Source organism: Xyrauchen texanus, chromosome 28, assembly GCF_025860055.1.
Source record: "Xyrauchen texanus isolate HMW12.3.18 chromosome 28, RBS_HiC_50CHRs, whole genome shotgun sequence".
In the NCBI taxonomy this organism is placed as follows: domain Eukaryota; kingdom Metazoa; phylum Chordata; class Actinopteri; order Cypriniformes; family Catostomidae; genus Xyrauchen; species Xyrauchen texanus.
The window spans coordinates 24,908,972-24,928,253 of record NC_068303.1 but is presented as its reverse complement, the minus strand read 5'-3'; the positions used below and the strand labels follow the sequence as shown (position 1 = coordinate 24,928,253).

The 19,282-nt window shown below is 39.1% G+C and overlaps 2 protein-coding genes across 2 annotated transcripts; both read left to right on the top strand.

The window, feature by feature from the left end:
- The first annotated feature begins 1,926 nt into the window (after positions 1-1,926).
- Positions 1,927-10,027, top strand: six4b (SIX homeobox 4b). Its single transcript, XM_052095571.1, has 3 exons — positions 1,927-2,787; positions 5,715-6,349; positions 8,671-10,027. Exons 1-3 carry the CDS (start codon positions 2,051-2,053, stop codon positions 9,150-9,152), a joined length of 1,854 nt encoding a protein of 617 aa, XP_051951531.1. The 5' UTR covers positions 1,927-2,050; the 3' UTR covers positions 9,153-10,027.
- Positions 10,028-16,956: 6,929 nt separating this feature from the next.
- On the top strand, positions 16,957-19,017 carry six1b (SIX homeobox 1b). Its single transcript, XM_052095576.1, has 2 exons — positions 16,957-17,796; positions 18,374-19,017. Exons 1-2 carry the CDS (start codon positions 17,237-17,239, stop codon positions 18,666-18,668), a joined length of 855 nt encoding a protein of 284 aa, XP_051951536.1. The 5' UTR covers positions 16,957-17,236; the 3' UTR covers positions 18,669-19,017.
- Positions 19,018-19,282: the final 265 nt, after the last annotated feature.

The following is a 19,282-nucleotide window of genomic DNA, read 5'->3' as shown; positions in this document are numbered from 1 at the left end:
GGTGGGGCACGTGGTGAGATGTGCGTGGATGCCGCAGAAAATGGCATGGGCCTCCACACGCACTATGTCTCTACGGTAACACGCTCAACAAGCCATGAGATAAAATGTGCGGATTGATGGTCTCAGACGTGGAGGTAACTGAGATTCGTCCTCCACCACCCGGATTGAGGTGAGTCACTATGCCACCACGAGGACTTAGAGCGCATTGGGCATTCCAAATTGGCGAGAAAAAGGGAGGAATAAAAATACTCATTTCAACATACCTTGTGAAGATAAAAAGAGATAAAAATCAATGGAGTCATATGGATTGCTTTTATGCAGATTTTATGTCCTTTTTGGAGCTTCAAAGTAATCTGTACAACTCCAGTGGTTTAATTAATGTCCTCTGAAGTGATCCAGTTGGTTTTGGGTGTGATCAGACCAAAATAGAACTAATTTTTCACTGTATATCTTGGCATTGCAGTCTCTTGGCACAATCATTATTATAAGCTCAGTTAAATTTCATATTGCTTGACAAATAGAGAATTAGATTGCGCTAGGAAGAGCAATCGAGCTTGGAATCATGATTGCCACGGAGACTACTGTCAAGATGTACAGTGAAAAAGGAGTAACATTTTGCCCTGTTCTTACCAAAACCCAACTGGATCACTTCAGAAGACATCGATGAAACCACTGGAGTTTGATGGATTATATTTATGCTGACTTTATCTCCTTTTTGGAGCTTCAAAGGCCTGATCACCATTCACTTGCATTGTATGAACCTACAGAGCTGAGATATGCTGCTAAAATCTTTGTTTTTGTTCAACAGAAGAAAGTCATACAATGAGAATTTTATGAGAATTTTTATTTTTGAGTGAACTATCCCTTTAACATACTGTACATCCAAAATGACAAAGTATTAGATAAAAATAATCACCCAAAAAATGGTCTAACAGACAATTTCATCAAATTTTGGCCATTGTGCAGCCTTAAATGTGAATCCCTCAAAGTTAGATGTCTGATCCTGATTTTTGTAAAGTGCCATAACAGGATCATGCCAGCAGTCCTTATTACATAGTCCAATCCAGATAGGGCGGTAGATCCCAGACATGTTTTACAGTTGTAGCCCAAGACATGAGCCCCTATAACTTATAAGCATAGGCCAGTAAACTCATGTATCTCCATACCACCCTCATACCACAGAGCATGTGAATGCATGGTTTTAAACAGAACTGCTGCCAGGTATTCTGTTTGTGCTGGGTTTAATTTTAGGGATGCAATCATGTCAAACACCCTCTGATTTTGTGAGGGGCTTTTAGAGCCTCCTGTCAGCTGTTGCGGTTGTTGGCTCCCATGCAAGCCTTTCAGCTTCCAGTAAACAGCATGACAAACTGAAGGAAAAAAGAGTGCAATCAAGAGGCAGAGTGTCAGTGCCTTTATGACAAATGGACAGACAGATAAACAACTGGAAAGGAGAACAGGGCAACTGCAAAATTTAGGATTAAAAAAGCTTCCGCTTCTTACTCTGCAACAATGGATGACTAGCTTTTACAGACTGTATTATTCATGCATTAATACAGCTGAGACTGAAACTGTCTATGTGAACAAACTCATAAACATATATGTAAAGTCTTAGCGTATATTGCCTAAAAGACTTCTGGAGAATGTTTGAGCTCCTAAATATGACCAACAAGCACTATTGCGATGTGATTACGCAAACTGAATATTGTTTGGGCTCATACGTGTGGACGAAGTGATACCTACATTCTGCAGCGCTTACCTGCGCAGGTACCTGCGTTTAACTTCATGCTTAATGGACATTCCCAGCGCAAACGTTTGTCTTGCACGCTCCTCCCCGCAGAGCCAGAGTGGCGAATCAAAATTCGCTCAGGACTTTGACTCCCTTCCAACGTGGGCTGTGGAGTTAAAGTTGTAGTGGGACGAAGACGCAAGATCTTATCCACACCACACAGCGGCCAGATACCTGATCGTGCTTGGATGGAAGGGCGAAACCCGATCGCCTGATGTGCTGCCTGCAACTCAGAGGAGTGACTTATCAGGACGAGTTAAAATGTCTTCTTCCTCGAGCGAGGTCATTAGTGCCGATGATATCAAGAGGGCGAGCGCAAGGGCATTGGAGAATCGTGGGAGTGTCAAGCTGTCAGTGCTGGATCCCGCGGAGTTGTCTATGGAGAATGCAACTTCAGTCTCGGGCATCGATGCGGTTCGTTCCGAACTTCTGGACTGTACAACGGCCTCGCTGGCCTTCTCTCCCGAGCAGGTCGCGTGCGTCTGCGAAGCGCTGCTGCAGGGAGGGAACGTGGAGCGACTGTCTAGGTTCCTCTGGTCACTGCCGCAGAGTGACCTGCTGCGGGGCAACGAGAGCATCCTGAAAGCGCAAGCGATAGTCGCTTTTCATCAGGCCCGCTTCCAAGAGCTCTACTGCATTTTGGAGAACCACAGTTTCAGTCCGTCAAATCACCCATCTCTGCAGGATATGTGGTACAAGGCGCGTTACACCGAAGCGGAGAAGGCGCGGGGTAGACCGCTGGGTGCCGTGGACAAGTACCGCTTACGCAGGAAATATCCCCTGCCTCGGACTATCTGGGACGGAGAGGAGACCGTGTATTGTTTCAAAGAGAGGTCTAGGAATGCGCTGAAGGATATGTATAAACGAAACAGGTACCCCTCTCCAGCCGAGAAACGCAATCTCGCCAAAATTACAGGACTTTCCCTGACGCAGGTCAGCAACTGGTTCAAAAACAGGCGGCAGAGAGACAGAAATCCATCCGAGGCGCAGTCAAAAAGGTAGGACATACACAGCATACATTGCCATGTCTAGGTATATTTCAGTATCATCTGCAACCCTTTGAGAATAGTCTTGAAAAAGTAGGCTATAATGTAGGCTAAAGCATACGGGTCGGGCCGTGTGCGCGAGACGGAATGAAGAACACGTTTCGCCAATGTTTTGAAACACGAAGCTTTGAGCGCTTAAACGAGGTGTAGTTCTGAAGAACGCATTCAGAAGAGCGAGCCTGCAAACACAGAACGTTTCCATAGTGTTAGCGTATGGTTCCCGTTTGGTTATTTTTGTGGGAACTTGTTAATAACGTTCTAGGAACGTTCTTTTTTAGGGTTATTATTTATAAAAGCAAACTAACGTTCCCATGACGTCGCGGGGAGTTGTTTGGGTCACAACCTAAAGGTGGCGTCTCATTAGCCGACTCAAAACAACTCGATTTTGGCCGAGTATGCTACACTACCAACTTTTTGAGCTGAAATCTTGCTTTCTTCTGTCAGTTTTTTGTCTTGTCTGTCACCCACACCGATTAAAGAATGCCAAATGGCCATGTTTGACTCTCTCAGACTTGCCAGCGATTATGTAAATAAAGCTTTCCACTAAAAATCTGATGAAACATTTGCTAGTGTGATGCTGCTTTAATGCAGAATGTTATCTAATGGTTATTTTTAGGTTTTAATTGATAACCTAAATCGAACGCTTCCGGAACGTGATGAGAACCAAAAATGGTTTGATTTAAAGATGTGAGATATGGTATTAATTGGACCTGATGAGCAAAAACAAAGACCTGACAAACATTTTAACAGATATGTAGATGTTCTCAAACACAGCCCAAAGAGACCCTCAGTTTACTTTGGATATGATCAGCCATTGCATTTCCATTGCCATTGTCTGTGTTTGTTTCTGGATTTTAAACCCACTGTCACACCCTGATAATAAGTCAGAGAGATTTACATTTACGTGGCCGAAATCCTCTTTGTGAATTTTCTGAAGGAGATAAGAGATTGCTCGTTACTTGTAAACTTCTGCTTACACCTTTTTTGTATAAAACCGAGTTTCAAGTTGCTCTAGAAATAACTCTTAATCCCCTGGCCGCAAATGTCAATGTCATACATTGTTTTTGCCATAAATAATAAATCCCAAGTCTCGTAAATAAGGGAGGTCCAACTTTTCTGTATGCACCAGGTCTGAGCGTTGCTTTGATACAGCCCCATCACACTGACATAATTAGGCTACTCATAGTTTGAACGAGGATGTCCATGAACTCCATATGTGAGCTTTATGGGTGAGAAAAGACTAACGGCTTGTGGTGACAATAAGATCTTTGTATAGATTTGGCCGCTGTAGTCGCTCTGGACTATGAACCCGCAGCTGTCATAGTCTGTAAAGAGATCCACCAAATGCCTCCAAGAGCCCTGCTCCTTTTATCTCATTTTTGACCCCCGGGGGTAGGGGGTCCACTTTGGAAATGAGAACAGAATTGTATTTTTATAATAACAGTTTGTTTTTAAAATGTTGTCTATTTTTCAACTTTTAGCAGCCTATTTGTTATTTCAATGCTTATAAGTAGAGAAGACTGGAGTTGGTTGGCACAGAGTTAATTTCTGGTAATTAAGTAATTCATTTCACAAATGTGTAACATCTAAATGTTCACCTTCTTGAGTCTTGACATACACTGATTGATTCTTTAAGAGCAAATGCATGTTAACATCAGAAAAATGTCAAAACAGATTTACATTTTATCTATGTCAAAACAGAACTTAAACCCCTCTGCTAAAACTGTTTTAGAAATAATACTGTTCATAATAATATAAAATATATACATTTTTGTTAATAGTGATGGATAAGATAATCATACCTTCATACACACTTTTACAAACCTAATACCTCTGCATAAACATGTCTAACAGAATGTTATCTATAATAATAAAAATAATAATAGTTGTTGTTGTTGTTATGAGGCCTAGTACACATATTGTATATGGTTCAAGCCAAGCCAATTATACAGTTAGTTCATGATTTATGTGATCAATGATTTACATTTATACATTTACATTGTTTAAGTTTATATAATTGAAGATGTATTTATATTTTTTCAAGTTTACATAAGTAAAAACTGTTCACATTAATAGCAAAAACATAAATGAATAATGTATTTATATAATCATATTAATTACATAATCATTACTCATATTAATTATGAAAGACAAACATGTGTTGTGCTCTACTGTCCTGGTTTAAAATAAACTATTGTTTGTTTTTCTGTGTGTTGCTCCTCTTTTAAAACTGTAGTGTTATAACACTGTGATAATATGTGGTTGGTTGACACAAATGCACAACATCATTTTAATCATTAATTAACCATAGTCAATAAATATTTGGGGACATTGAATTTTTATTTTTTTTAAGCTTTAAGCTTTCATTTACACCTATAGTTGGGAGTTTCCTAACATTTGTTCCACCAGAGATATTCAACATTGAATGAAAAGTGTGCGCACCAACCCTTTTATACCCTTATACATATGGTCAATTTCATTTTATTACACAAGTTCTCCATTTTTAAATTGCACAGTATTTTAATTTGCTGATTAATGCGCTCTATTAGAAACAAAGAGAGAGAGAGAGGAGAATCAATTTCTCTTTCAGAATTTTGATCTTTAACTACAGTACACATTATCCATACATTTTTTAATGATTATGGAAATTTTTTTAATCGTATTTCTCGTTATTGTTTGTAAAGGCAAACAATGCATTTAGTATGAAACATACCAATAAATATTGAGGATATAGAGTGCCAAACAACCCCATCATCCTGGTGCTTTGGAAACATGTTAGTCAATACAGTATCCTTCGAAAGATGTTCACTTTAATTGCAGAAGTTTCATGATTAGGATGCAAAGCGTCTGTTTCTTTAACCACATTTCATGTCTTTCAGTGAGTCAGATGGAAATCACAGTACAGAAGATGAGTCCAGTAAAGGCCAGGAGGACCTGTCACCACGTCCCCTGTCCAGCGGCTCTTCAAGCTCAGCTGTACATGGAACAGCCCCCTCTACAGTTTACTCAGATGGAGGAACAACTGTCATCCAACAAATCGGAGATGTTAAGATGCCCTCACACACAACTGCAGGAATGAGTTTTAATGGTGACCTTGCAAGTGTGAATGCTCACTACATCAATGGTGGAGCCTATGTTCAGTCACATGGAAACAATGCTCTCCTGAATGGACTCGGTGCCACAGGTGGCCATTTCTTGACCTTTGACCCCCAGAGGATCTCCCATAATAGCCAGGAGAGACTTTTGGGTGGATCTTCTGTGTCCTATGCACCTTATTCAATGGGGGTTTCAGAAACTGGATCTGGAAAGCTGGAGAACATGCAAACTCTTGTTTCCAATGAAGATGGCGTAATTCCTTCAGTGGTCTCTTTCGCCTCTGCCCCTTCCACGCCCTGCACCACCTCAGGAGCGCTTCATCTTAGCAGTTACAGTGTGGTTAATCTCCCTGGAACTGAATCCACCATGGGTCTTCCTCCTGTTATGATGCCTCCATCTTCAAACTCATCTTGTCATGGTAGGAGGACATACTATACATTGTGTCCATATACAGTATAATGTATTTATTTATGATATAAATGGCAAATTGGGTATAGAAAGGGATAATATTCCCTTGGAAGTTACAGTACAAAAACAACAATATCTGAAGAAGTAAGTGCACTTCTATTGTGCTCATAAAAGTCAGAGAAATTACATCATTGCTATGGAGAATATTATGACAGAATATTTTATGCTGTTAAGTTTGCCAAAAGTAACCGCAGTGCTCAATGCAAAAGAGCAGAGGTTTTTCAAAAGTGCACTGTGGGTCATGGGCAGCTGGAGTGTATTGCAGAGTAAAGTAGTGAGAGACATGTGGGGGTTCAGGTCAACTGGCTTGAGGATCATACCAATTGCAGGCCTCTCAACACTGTCCCCACCTCCTCTCTATGGCCCTAACCGCTCACTAATGGTTCTTTCCATGAATATTTTATGGCCACATCAATAACAGCAAGGCTAGCTGTGTTCTGCTCCTCTCTCACTCGTCTGTTTTATCCTTTAATATGCAGTTTACGAGCCACATAAAAACAAACCCACCCCTGGCTGAACTTTTGATTTAGAAGGAAAACAGTTGAGCCCAAACGATCCAGCAAGAAAAAGAAGATATTAAAATTGTTTAGCCCAGATCCTGTTTCCTTCTGCCCATCATTTCAAAGGCAATTTAATAAAAATATGTCTTTAGAAAAACCCATCAAGTTTGGCGTCCAGTGCAGAAATAAAAAGAAACAATAGCAATTTCCTGTTGTTTCTATATATGAAGAAAAAGCAAGTAATTCGCAGGCAAACATTTTCAAGTCAGATTTTAAAGTTCTGTGGATGGAAAATCTAAGTGTTGCAGGTTCCTGAACCCCTTTTACAACAATCTTCTCCTATAAGCAATACCCAAGGGAAGCTAAAGAAAACCTGTTGAAAAATTTGGTTCTAGTATAAAAAAGTGAGTATGAAACAGGGGGAGGGTGGGAGGAGTCTGGGCTCTGTGATTATTTATCAGACATTTGTGTAAGTCTAATGGAAGAAAAGTGTCTGGCCAAAAGCCAGAGGCTGTCACTGCAAAGACATGTGCCAAGAATCACATTCTAGAGTTACAAGGAAATCATAGCGAGTCTTTCGGCAAACAGAAAATGAAAAAGGTGTTTCATTTTACAGTTCACTTGAAATGTTTTGAAGAAAAGAAGAGAGATATACAAAGAGATATTGGCTGAAAGAAAGACAGAAAAAGAAAGAGAGAAACAGAAGTGAATTTCAGTTGCTATGAGCTTTAAGTGTGACCACTGCCATCTAAAAGAGCAGAAGGGTTTAATACAAGTGAAGTTCAATTAACAGCATTTGTGGTGTATTTACTCATTCCAATAATTAAAGAAATTAAGCAAAAATTGTGGTGACAGTGAGGCACTTACAATGGAAGTGAATGGGGTTAGTGTATAAACATTAAAATACACACAGTTTAAAAATTATACCCACAAGATGCAAACAATATACATGTTAACATCATTTTTGTTCGATAAAATCACTTACTAACCTTTTCTATGCAAGTTATATCCAATATGTTAACAGTGCTGCCCTGGACATGAAACTCTGTAATCCCAGTACTGGATATAACTTTACACAGATAATGTTATTAAAGCAATGTTATCACACTAAAATCATGTTAACAGTAACATGTATAACGTTTACATCTTGTACATTTGAAACAGTGTGCATTTAGTTATGGACTGGCCCCATTCACTTCCATTCTGGGAGTGTTGTTAATTGAGCTTCACTTGTATTGAACCCAGAATACTCCTTTAAAGTTGTTTAACATCTGTTTTAGGGTTTTTTGACATTGCATCGTCATGGTAACGAAGTTGTAATATTGGTAATAACTTTACAAAGAAAAGTTTAGTATATTTTATCACACTAAATTCATGCTAATACACATATTGTTTGTCTTTTGGAAACGTGAGTATTTTAATGTTTACAGATTGGCCCCATTCACTTCTGTAACCCAGATTTTTGCTTTTTATAAAGAAAAGGAGGGACAAATCAAAATGAATTTTTGTGATTGGATGATTGATGTGAAATACTGTTGATTGAGCTTAACTTGTATTGAACCCGGAATATTCCTTTGATGGGATTGTTCATGGTATTTTTTGTTTGTCCAGTCACGTGGCTGGACAAATTTTATGGGGTTACCTTGAAGTCACGGCACAGTTAATGTTCTATTTTAAAAATCTAAGAAATGAGACTCTTTAACCAGACATGGAGAAGAAACCCCATAAATTACATTACCTGGGTTTCAAACTCTCTTTTATCCACATACAGGCTCTGCTCCTTTGGGTAATGTGGCCAGTGACTCAGCCCAGCACTCAAACCAAACCCTGCTCTACACCCAAACTGTCAAGCAGGAGCCTTTGGATGTGGTTGGAAGCTACAGCTATCCCTCTGAAATGCCCTTGGACCAAGGCAACAACCTGGGCTATACAGCCTCCCTTTTTCTTTCTTCAAATCTCAGCTCTTCTTCCTCCAGTGGCAACTGTCTTCCCCATACTGTCACAGCTACGGTCACCTCTGCCCTCTCCAACACAGAGGTCCACCACTCTCTGAATCAAGTTGGACGTGGCCTCCAGCAGGACATTAGAGCCCTGTCCTCGGACTACAGGTCCCAAGATGTCCAGTTGTCCCTGTCCACTGCCAGGGTAGGAGAAGGCCGGATCAGGGTTGTTTGTGGAGATCTGGACATGGAGGGTAAAGAGCTGGCCAAGCTGCAGACTGTACAAATGGATGATGATAGCAGTGACCTCTGACTTGTGGTATGATGTCGTCAGTACTGAAGAGCTGCAATTCACTTGTGCTGGACTAGTTTTGTTGCACCACATTGTGGCCTAATAACAGGGACCCAATAAGCACAAATCATTCTTAAACAACAATATTATTATATTGAACAGTGCCTTCCTGTCCTCAGATATCCCAACCTGCACTAAGAGGGCTGTAGAATGTTCCAGGTAATGCACTGACCTTTTGAAGATTATAAAGCTTCAATGTCTTTACTGTCACCTCATAAGAAAGCAAGCAAGAAAAACCTGTTAAAGCACCATAGAAATGTGCTCTGAATCAAAAACTGCAGTTTTACACTAATTATTTCTTATGACAAGATTTTATGAAAGCAGAAATGTGTGTTTTTGTTGTTGATGGTTGGCTTTTGTATTTAAATTCTTTGAGTGTGATGAAGTAAATGTGATAAAGGTTATTTTGTTAAGTTTGACTTTTGAGTTTTTGAGTTTTATGTTACAGAATGTTCGATTTAAATTCATATGCCTCTCTCTACGCATGCCAATGTGGACTTTGTTCTTTTTAAGCATATAATCTTGACCATTATGATACGATCTAAACTAGACAAGCAATTTGCTTGAAGACTTCATCTAAAGTAATTGAAGTATGAGTGTTTTTTTTCTTTGTTGTCTACATCTGGCTGTGTAGAGATATGTACTTCAGTTTGCATTTGACATTTCTTTAGCAGTAAAAAAGGCCCAATGCTGAATTCACAGATCCTTGCAGGACAAGTAAAATATACTGACTCCAAACATGAGCTCTGCAAGAACCACAAGAAAACTTAAAACGTCAGTCCTGTCTGAAAGAACCCTATTTTTCTAAACCCTTCCACCCTATTAAATATTTATATTTGTACATATATAATGAACAATCCTTGGGTTGTCTATGTCACTGACACCAGTGTTTCACATTAGAGTCCTAAGCCTGATAATTCAATCAGTAAAGGGAATTACATCACTTTCAATGAATCATCTCTTATTGGAAGCACCAGGTAGGTTGGCTATGTGTTTTTAACCAATGGCAGGTGTGATGTCAGTCTTAAGGATATCCAAGGCTCTCTCCATTTAAAAAGATTAGGCTACAACTTGGACCCCCTGGAGAGCTGGCTGTGATCTCAGACATTACTAATGCATGGATGTACGCATATGTGGCATGATGGAGATCAAGTTTGTGTTCTCACCAGGGGCTTCCTCTATGATCGCTTGCCAAAGCCTGGCAGCTGAATACCCCCACTCACTCTTAAAGTGTCATATGGTATCTGTCATTAATCAAAGTAAAGGTCATCCAAAAAGGCAGAGTATAAGAGAAGTTACATATCCTTATTAAATTTCATGAAACTTCCACACATGATCTAGCAGGATTTTTGGGTCGGACTGCAGGGCAAAATCAGGCTCGTCATTTGGTAGTTTATGAAAGGGTGATAAGAGATATGCTCAGATAATATTGTTATTAGTTTGAAAGCAGCCCAGATTCAAGTACACACTCTATGTTTGCACATCAAAACAGCGGATATAATTTAATTAATGAGTTTGGTCCGGAATGCATTTTTTTATTGTGTAAGTAAGTGTGAGAGTGGGATCTGGGACTGTACATAGTCTGTTTACTGTCGTGGGAAAATTTACTTCTCTTCGCACACAGTTGTCTACACCAGGCCATGTGAGTCAGTGCTAATTGAATGGCGCCCAGGTAGGATTCGCTCACTTGCACAAAGGAGAGGACAAAAAAGCACATTGGGTAAATAATCTATTGTTACCTGCCCAAAGGTGACCCTGTCGCCTAGGGCACCAGATTAGCTGATTGCCAGGTATCAGATGGCGCCTCCTAGAATATTAAAGGGTAAGAAAGCACTATTGTCTGTGGCTTTAAGCAAAGAAATGGTGGCTGCAAGAAAGAGGGACATGTGTGTTTCATGTCCCCCATTTCCCATTAGCTGACTATGTGTCACTGCAGTGTGTTTCATGGGAAGCAGTATTATGTTGCTTTTCTGTATTATTAAAATACAAACGTCATTCCATATCCTTGTACCATGAATAGGGAGGTTTACTGTGTGACCTTAAAATGCTTTTCATCCTTTATAACAAAAGCAACAGAAGAGCAAAAAAAAAAAAAAAGAAGGAAAAAACCTTCCTTTTTATTCACTCTCCAATTTCATCAAAAGAGTGGAGTAAAGGTAAAGTCCCTCAATGCGGCTGATGTCATCTAAACATTGTATATTACATATAGTACTGTGCATAATTCTTAGGCACATTAGAATTTTAACAAAAATGATGGTTATTTATATCTTCAGCTTTAGTGTGTCAATAGGAAAGATAAATGTTAGACTCCTAAACATTTATTTTTCAAATTCAATAGAACAGAATAGAAGAACAGGGAGCCCTGCAACAGATGTTGTGGCCCCCACAGAGTCCACCACTGAACATCAAGTCAGTCTGGGATTAAATGTAGAAACAGAAGCAATTGAGACAGCCTAAATAGATAGAAGAACTGTGGTGAATTCTCCAAGAAGCTTGGAACATCCTATCTGCCAACAACCAAGAAAAACTGTGTCCAGGTGTACCTAGGAGAATTGGTACTGTTTTAAAGGCAAAGGTGCTCACACCAAATACTGATGTAGATTTTTTACTGTTTATGTTTACTGGACTTTGTATGACCTTAATTGATAAAAGAAAACTATTTATGGCATTATTTCTGAAGACATCCTCACTATGCAACATTTTTCACAAGTGCTTAAAACTGCTGCACAGTACTGTATAATTCATAAAAGCACATTAAAATTATAAGTATACAGTACATTTTTAAAAGTATGAATTAAATGGTAAATTTTTGATGGAAATGTATTAATTGAATTGACATATTATGGAAGTTATAATAGAATCATTATGCAAAAGCGTGCAATATTTTGTTTGCTACTACTATGTTTTTAAACATAGTTTTGAAGATGCTCATAAATCCTGGCAGGGATAGGCCATTAAAAAAAGAAGGAACCCTTCAGAAGTGGGCTTATTAAAGAACATGACCCCTGACATTTTCTGGAGGTTTCAAAGCATGACATTTAGTGAAGCACAGCAGACTCTGAGGCATATGTAACCTGACCCTCGTGCCCACTACGCCACAGTACTACACACTGTGCTAATGTGAGGTCAAAGGGTAACTGGGTCTGAGACCCACCACTTCTGTACACTCCCTCTCAAATCTAGGGAGCAAAATTTGGTGGGGCCACATTTAAAAGGTTTGTTTTAGGAAAGTATGTGTGTGTGTTCCTGTTTAACCTACATTGTGAGGACCTCCAGACTAAATAAATAAATGCCAATAGGTCTGTGTGAGGTTTAGGGGTGGTTTTAGGGTATAGAAAATAATTTGAAAAAGTGGAAAGTGGAAAAGTCCTCATAGAATTACAAACATGTTTGTTGGAAAATATATGAGCACAAACAGCACAGCAACACATATCAGGAGAATTTTGTCTCATTTAAAGTATGTCTGTGAGCAAATCAATAGTAAAGAGCTTTGGGAGTTAGCAAACATCAGGTAGACTAACTTCTTGGGTGCACAGTTGTTATTAGTCTCAGAGATAAAATTAGATATTTTCAAATGCTTTCATACACATAGAAATGGAATTGCATTGCATATACATGGGGATTATATATATATAAGTAAATAAAAAACATAGTTAGCTTAATTAGAGGTTTGATAATGAACGCATCACTAGAACATCCAAGCCAGCAGATGTCAGTGCTGTGTGACTACATTCTCCACAGTACATTAGCAATGTATGTCATATTCATAAACAGTCTTGAAAATATTGAAAAGAACATTTATATTGTTGTTTAATAGCCTTGTATCCTGGAACAGCTATGACTTTGCAAACTATACCTCAGTATCAAAATATTCAAATGAAAGCTGATAGGGTGTATTGCATAGTCATAGTGAAGACAAAGACTTAATAGTGCACATAAAACTTTTACAATTAAAATCAGAAAACCTATACAAAAGGGGGAAAAAAAACCTGGAATGCTCGCATTCAAACTATTAGATGGGAATTTAGGGAATTATTGCATTTGTGGTAAGACTAAAAAAGAAACTAACAATGTGACTGTAAAATAACTAATGTTTACATTATGGGTACAGAGCTAAGGAAATAAATAATCCCTTTTTAGAAAAAGAGAATCAAGATTAAATCAGACATTATCCATGCCATACTCACATCTGTGTTACAATTATTGAAAGGTAGGCCTATGGCTATGAAACTGGGCTATATATATATATATATATATATATATATATATATATATATATATATATATATATTATACATTTGTGGCATAATGTTTTCGTTAAAAAAAATTATAATCTGGGTTACAGTGAGGCACTTACAATAGAAGTGAATTTAACGTGTAAACGTTAAAATACGCAAAAAGCACAATATTTCAAAAGTATAGCCACAAAACACAAAAATATTGTGTGTTAATATAATTGAAGTGTCATAAAATCACTTAATGTCCTTTTCTGTGCAAAGTTAGCCTATATGAAATTTGAACAACTTCAGTGACATGACGAAACCCTAAAACGACTGTAAATGTAGGCCTATGATTTAAACAACTTAACAGCTCAAATAATAAATACGTTTTAACAGAAAAATGTAAATGCTTTTATAAAATTATAAGCTTCACATTCCTCCTTTAATCCCTCAAAAAATTGGCGCCATTCACTTCTATTGTAATTACCTCACTGTAACCTCAATGTTTGCAATTTTATTTAGCAAATTTATATATATATATATGAACACACACACACACACACACACACACACACACACACACACACACACACACACACACACACTGTATATATAAGAATGGGTAACAGTTCATACGATGAAAACCTTTTAGTTGTGTTGAAAAAGAGAACAACATGATTATGAAAGAAAAGTGTTAAGATATTAATTTAAAACTTTTGATATTCCTTAAAATGCGTTTAATTATGCAGCAAACCTCAAAAAGAGCATGCTCAGAAAAGGCATAGAGCTTGAAATTTGCTTTGAGATAATAATAACCTCCTTGTTGTCCAAGGTATACTATGGTGTCTTTTTTGCGGGAAGTCGTTTATGGTGTGTTTACCATTGGTATGTGAGCAGGAGTTAGCGACGACCTTGCCAACCCTAGCCTTTAGGCCATAAAACTGCACATCTTGAAATGATCAAGGCCTGAGAACGGGCACTGCCTTTCGATTTCTGAGGTTTAAGGAGGGGACGCGCCGCAATGTTGTGGAGACATTACGACAACCCGAGTGCCGTCAATCACAGACCCGTGTGCTGTTACACTGGAGCTGATACTTGACCCTTACTGAGGAATAGACCTAAATGTCGTTAAATTCAATAACGTCAGGCACACGCGGTAATGGAAAATTGGTTACGAATTGGAATAGCCTACCAGCGTTACAAACTTAATTTTATCCAATGAGAAATAAAGCGTTACAAACGTCAAAATAATAAAAAATAAACCCACACGGAAAATGTAAAATATGCTATATGCCTAAAACGCTCAGGCACAGCGATACGTCTTCAAACTACTCTAAATTGTAGGCTATGTCTATTTGTAAGGTTAAAAGCCTACTTTGACATGTTTACACTTATGCCTATTTAATTCTAGAAAAAAAGTCAATTTTTAAAACCAAATCATTTTAAACATTGAACTGAACAAATTACACACGCACATTCTTGATTTTATATATATTACTTAATAATTTGAATAATTTAATGGCAAGAACATTTGCTTTGTATTTGAAAAAATTGTATTTGCTTAGATGCATGTAGTCAATGGCTCTAGACTGACTGAATACTATGGTCCTGCCTGACATGGTCTTCTGCTGTTGTAGCCCATCCGTCTCAAGGTTCGAATATTGTGCATTCTGAGATGCTATTCTGCTCACTAATTCTACAGAGGGGTTATCTGAGTTACTGTAGTCTTTCTGTCAGCTCGAACCAGTCTGGCCATTCTCCATTGACCTCTCTCATCAAAAAGATGTTTCTGTCTGCAGAACTGCCACTCACTAGATGTTTTTTGTTTTTGGCACCTTTGTGTGTGAAAATCCCAGGAGATCAGCAGTTACAGAAATACTCAAACCAGCCCGTCTGGCACCAACAATAATGCCACAGTCGAAATCAATGAGATCACATTTTTTCCCATTCTGATGGTTGATGTGAACATTAACTGTAGCTCCTGACCTGTATCTGCATGATATATGCATTGTACTGCTGCCACAGGTTTGGCTGATTAGATAATAGCATGAATAAGCAGGTGTACCTAATAAAGAGCTCAGTGAGTCTATTTTGAAACGTTTCAGCAAGATGCTCAATAACCATGCAACACAAAAAGCAGCGTTATTTGTGACTTCGGTGATCCTTCAGGACAGATGGATGGGGCAGCTTTCATTAGCCTGCTCCTCTCTGACCCTTTAGAGACAGTGGGCAAAAAAAAATTGTTTTCACAGGTGTAAGAGTTGGCTGCTAAAACCGATTAAGTCCTCGTTTTACCCCAATGTCTTGAGGCCGCAAATGAGCTCGCAAACAGCAGAGGCTCCTTGAGTTTAGTCTACACTAAAGAGAGCGCTTTAAGGTTGCCTAAAAAATGAACGCTGCGTCTCAAATTAAATTAAATAGAGGTGCTCCATTCTGGATGAGTGGTTGTGAGTTTTGCGTCGCCATGGTGTCAAATTGCAGATTTCGACGAAGATAAAGAAACGCGATCTATGCCTTAAAACAGCGTCTGGATGGCAAGGACCTCGACGAACACAGAACTCATTTACTAATGCACCGGTTTTAGATTTCACTGTACAGAGAGAAGAGAGTGAAGAAGAAAGAAAGAGCTGGGAGGAATGCCTTTTTTCTGAGCCAAAAGAACACAAATCATTTAAGTGCCATCGGCTAGTCAAAGTGCATGATGTCTTGACCTTAAATAAAAACAGAATACTAAAACAGAAAAATAGAGAATATGACTATGACCAATTATATATATATATATATTTAATAAATCAAATTTCCCCAATTTTTATTCACGGATTATGACTGAAATATACAACAGATGTGGGACACTTCAATTGAGTAGCCAAATTTATAAGGCTTGGCTTTGTTTTTAAAACAAAAATCTTATATTTTTGTGTAACAATTTAAACCATTTAGGGATTCTACAAGGCTTGCAAATTCGGTCGAATAGTGTGTAGAGCCTGAGGCGCTACTGATCTAGTGACTAACATTGGGTTGTCTTACCAGCTCTACAGGCTGATTGTTTTTAATGGAACTCCAAGTATCTCAGCGTGTATATAGACTTTGGGCATTGAGTGTGCCCTTGACAATGAGCACAAGCCAAGCCATTAAGTGAAACCTTTGGGTAGTAACTACCAGCAAGACAATTAGCCAGCCTATGAATCTCTTTATTGCGGATGGGAATGACCAACCCATCAAACGGAGTCTAATATGCCATTGGTTTTGTTTTTTAATGAAATTCATAATTAAAGATAATGCAATTGATTACCGTTGTATTCCTTTATTTAGAATACTTAATGTATAATGCATTACAAATTTGTAAGGATAAAAATAAGTTTGCTTAACGGCCTGTAAGGGTTTTGGCTGAAATAAGAGTGAACGCTGCCTTTGGACAGTTGCTATAGGCTAATTGATTAGTATCGAGGTGCCCGGCTGCCGCAGGTAGAACTGGAGACGGGGGATCCAGTTTCAGACCACCGAGTCCCCGTGGGAGGAAATGGAAGCAAAGTTCTTTCCGCACTGCTGCTGGGGATAGGGCAGATGGAGAGCCAATCAGCAGACGCGCAGTGCTCTTTTAGCGCGACATGAGACGATAGTGTGCAAACTGTCTTCAACAAACACCCAAAACTTCACGTCGCGCGCAGCGGACATCTCCAACCGCAACAGTGACCTGCGCAAAAAACTTGTCTCGTCATTCTCATTAAGCGAAGGCAAACAGAGGTTGTCACCCATTCTGCTTCCTTCATAGCATCTAAAGGAGAGCGGGTTGGTCGTTGGGAGTCAGCGCACTGGCCAGACGTCATGTCAATGTTGCCTTCTTTCGGGTTTACCCAGGAGCAAGTAGCGTGTGTGTGTGAGGTGCTGCAACAAGGGGGGAACCTTGAGCGTCTCGGCCGTTTTCTGTGGTCCCTTCCGGCCTGCGACCATCTCCACAAGAACGAGAGCGTCCTTAAAGCCAAGGCTGTCGTCGCCTTTCATCGTGGAAACTTCAGGGAACTTTATAAGATACTAGAGAGTCACCAGTTCGCTCCGCACAACCACCCGAAACTACAGCAGCTGTGGCTGAAGGCCCATTACATTGAGGCTGAGAAGCTGAGGGGGCGACCACTGGGAGCGGTGGGGAAGTACCGAGTGCGGAGGAAATTTCCTCTGCCACGCTCAATATGGGACGGCGAGGAGACCAGCTACTGTTTCAAGGAAAAATCCCGCGGTGTGCTGCGGGAGTGGTACACACACAATCCCTATCCATCTCCTCGGGAAAAGAGGGAGTTGGCCGAGGCAACAGGGCTGACCACCACACAAGTGAGCAACTGGTTCAAAAACAGAAGGCAGAGAGATCGCGCAGCGGAGGCAAAAGAAAGGTATGTTAAATTACCTGAGCAATAAATAGAAATGCGTTTCATACTATAAACAAACACCCAGTTAAGCGTCCTGCCACTTTGATTTCCTCTCATGTTTTTCAAAATGCTGTGTTGTTGTTTTTCTGCAGCGTCGATTATGTATTTGTTGACAAACTGAACTTGATTTATGAACAGGAGGACATACCCTTAGTACATAGAGAGATTGATAGTGTTATATAGTCATCAATTAGAATTAAGAGAGTACTTAAGTAATCATCCGCTTAAAGATACAATATCAGCATTTCCAGATAGATCAATTGAAAAAAAAAAAAAAAACTGTAATATTGTGTGTATTATTATTTGTGATCTTTAAAACGAAAATAATTGTTCATTTTAAAGACATCTGGTCCCCTTTAAAATGGCAATTCTATTCTTCATTTCATAATTTGTTATTTTCCCTGCATGCATAAGCAGTAATGATCAAATTCGATTTAGATTCGATTATAAAACCATTTTAAAAACATGTTTTCATCTAAAATATAGAGTTAAATAGCTACATGTCTGAATCACACTCTGTGCATCTCACAATCTTTGGCAGAGAAAACAGCGAGAACAACAACACGGGGGCTAACAAACAGAACCAGCTGTCACCGCTGGACGGCGGGAAGTCCCTGATGTCAAGCTCGGAAGACGAATTCTCGCCCCCGCAGAGTCCTGACCAGAACTCCGTGCTGCTGCTCCAGGGTAACATGAGCCACCCCGGCGCTTCCGCGTACTCCATGACCGGCCTCGGCGCCGCGCAGTCGGTACACGGCATGCAAGGACACCCACATCAGCTCCAGGATTCATTACTGGGACCTTTAACTTCAAGCCTTGTGGACCTCGGTTCTTAAGTGATTACAACTAAGCTTTTATTTATTTTTGTTTATTTTGTACCAAACATAGACTGAGATATGCCACTTTTAATGTATATATGAACAAATGGACAGTATAAATCTTAAGTAAAAATCCCTAGTTTTTCTCTGGTTTGCAGAGAAACACATAGTGGTATACAGTGGCTATTATGGACTGACATTTGCCAAGTCGTTAAACTGGTCAGAAGACCAACCAAAAGCATTTAATTAAAACGATTCTTTAAACTCATAAGACGTTCTTTTATCATTTCATCATGTAATATGTTTTGCACTAATAAAACCCGTCGAGGCTGAAGCTAAATCAGTCGAAATGTAACTAATGTTTTGGGGTGCTATATATCTATATCTATACAAATAGGGTACATGTGTTAATACTGCCATATCACAGCATAGCATTCATCCAAAATGAATAGGCTAATAAGCGACTATTTAATTGATACATAATTGAAAAGAGGACATGCATTCGATTATTCGAATAGGCTATTTTAAATTGAAAGATTTAAATTCAAACCCTAAAAGCTAAGATGCACCCTATTATATTATCTTCAACACATTAAAAAAAAAAGTTCCACAAAAACGATTAAAACCTAAAA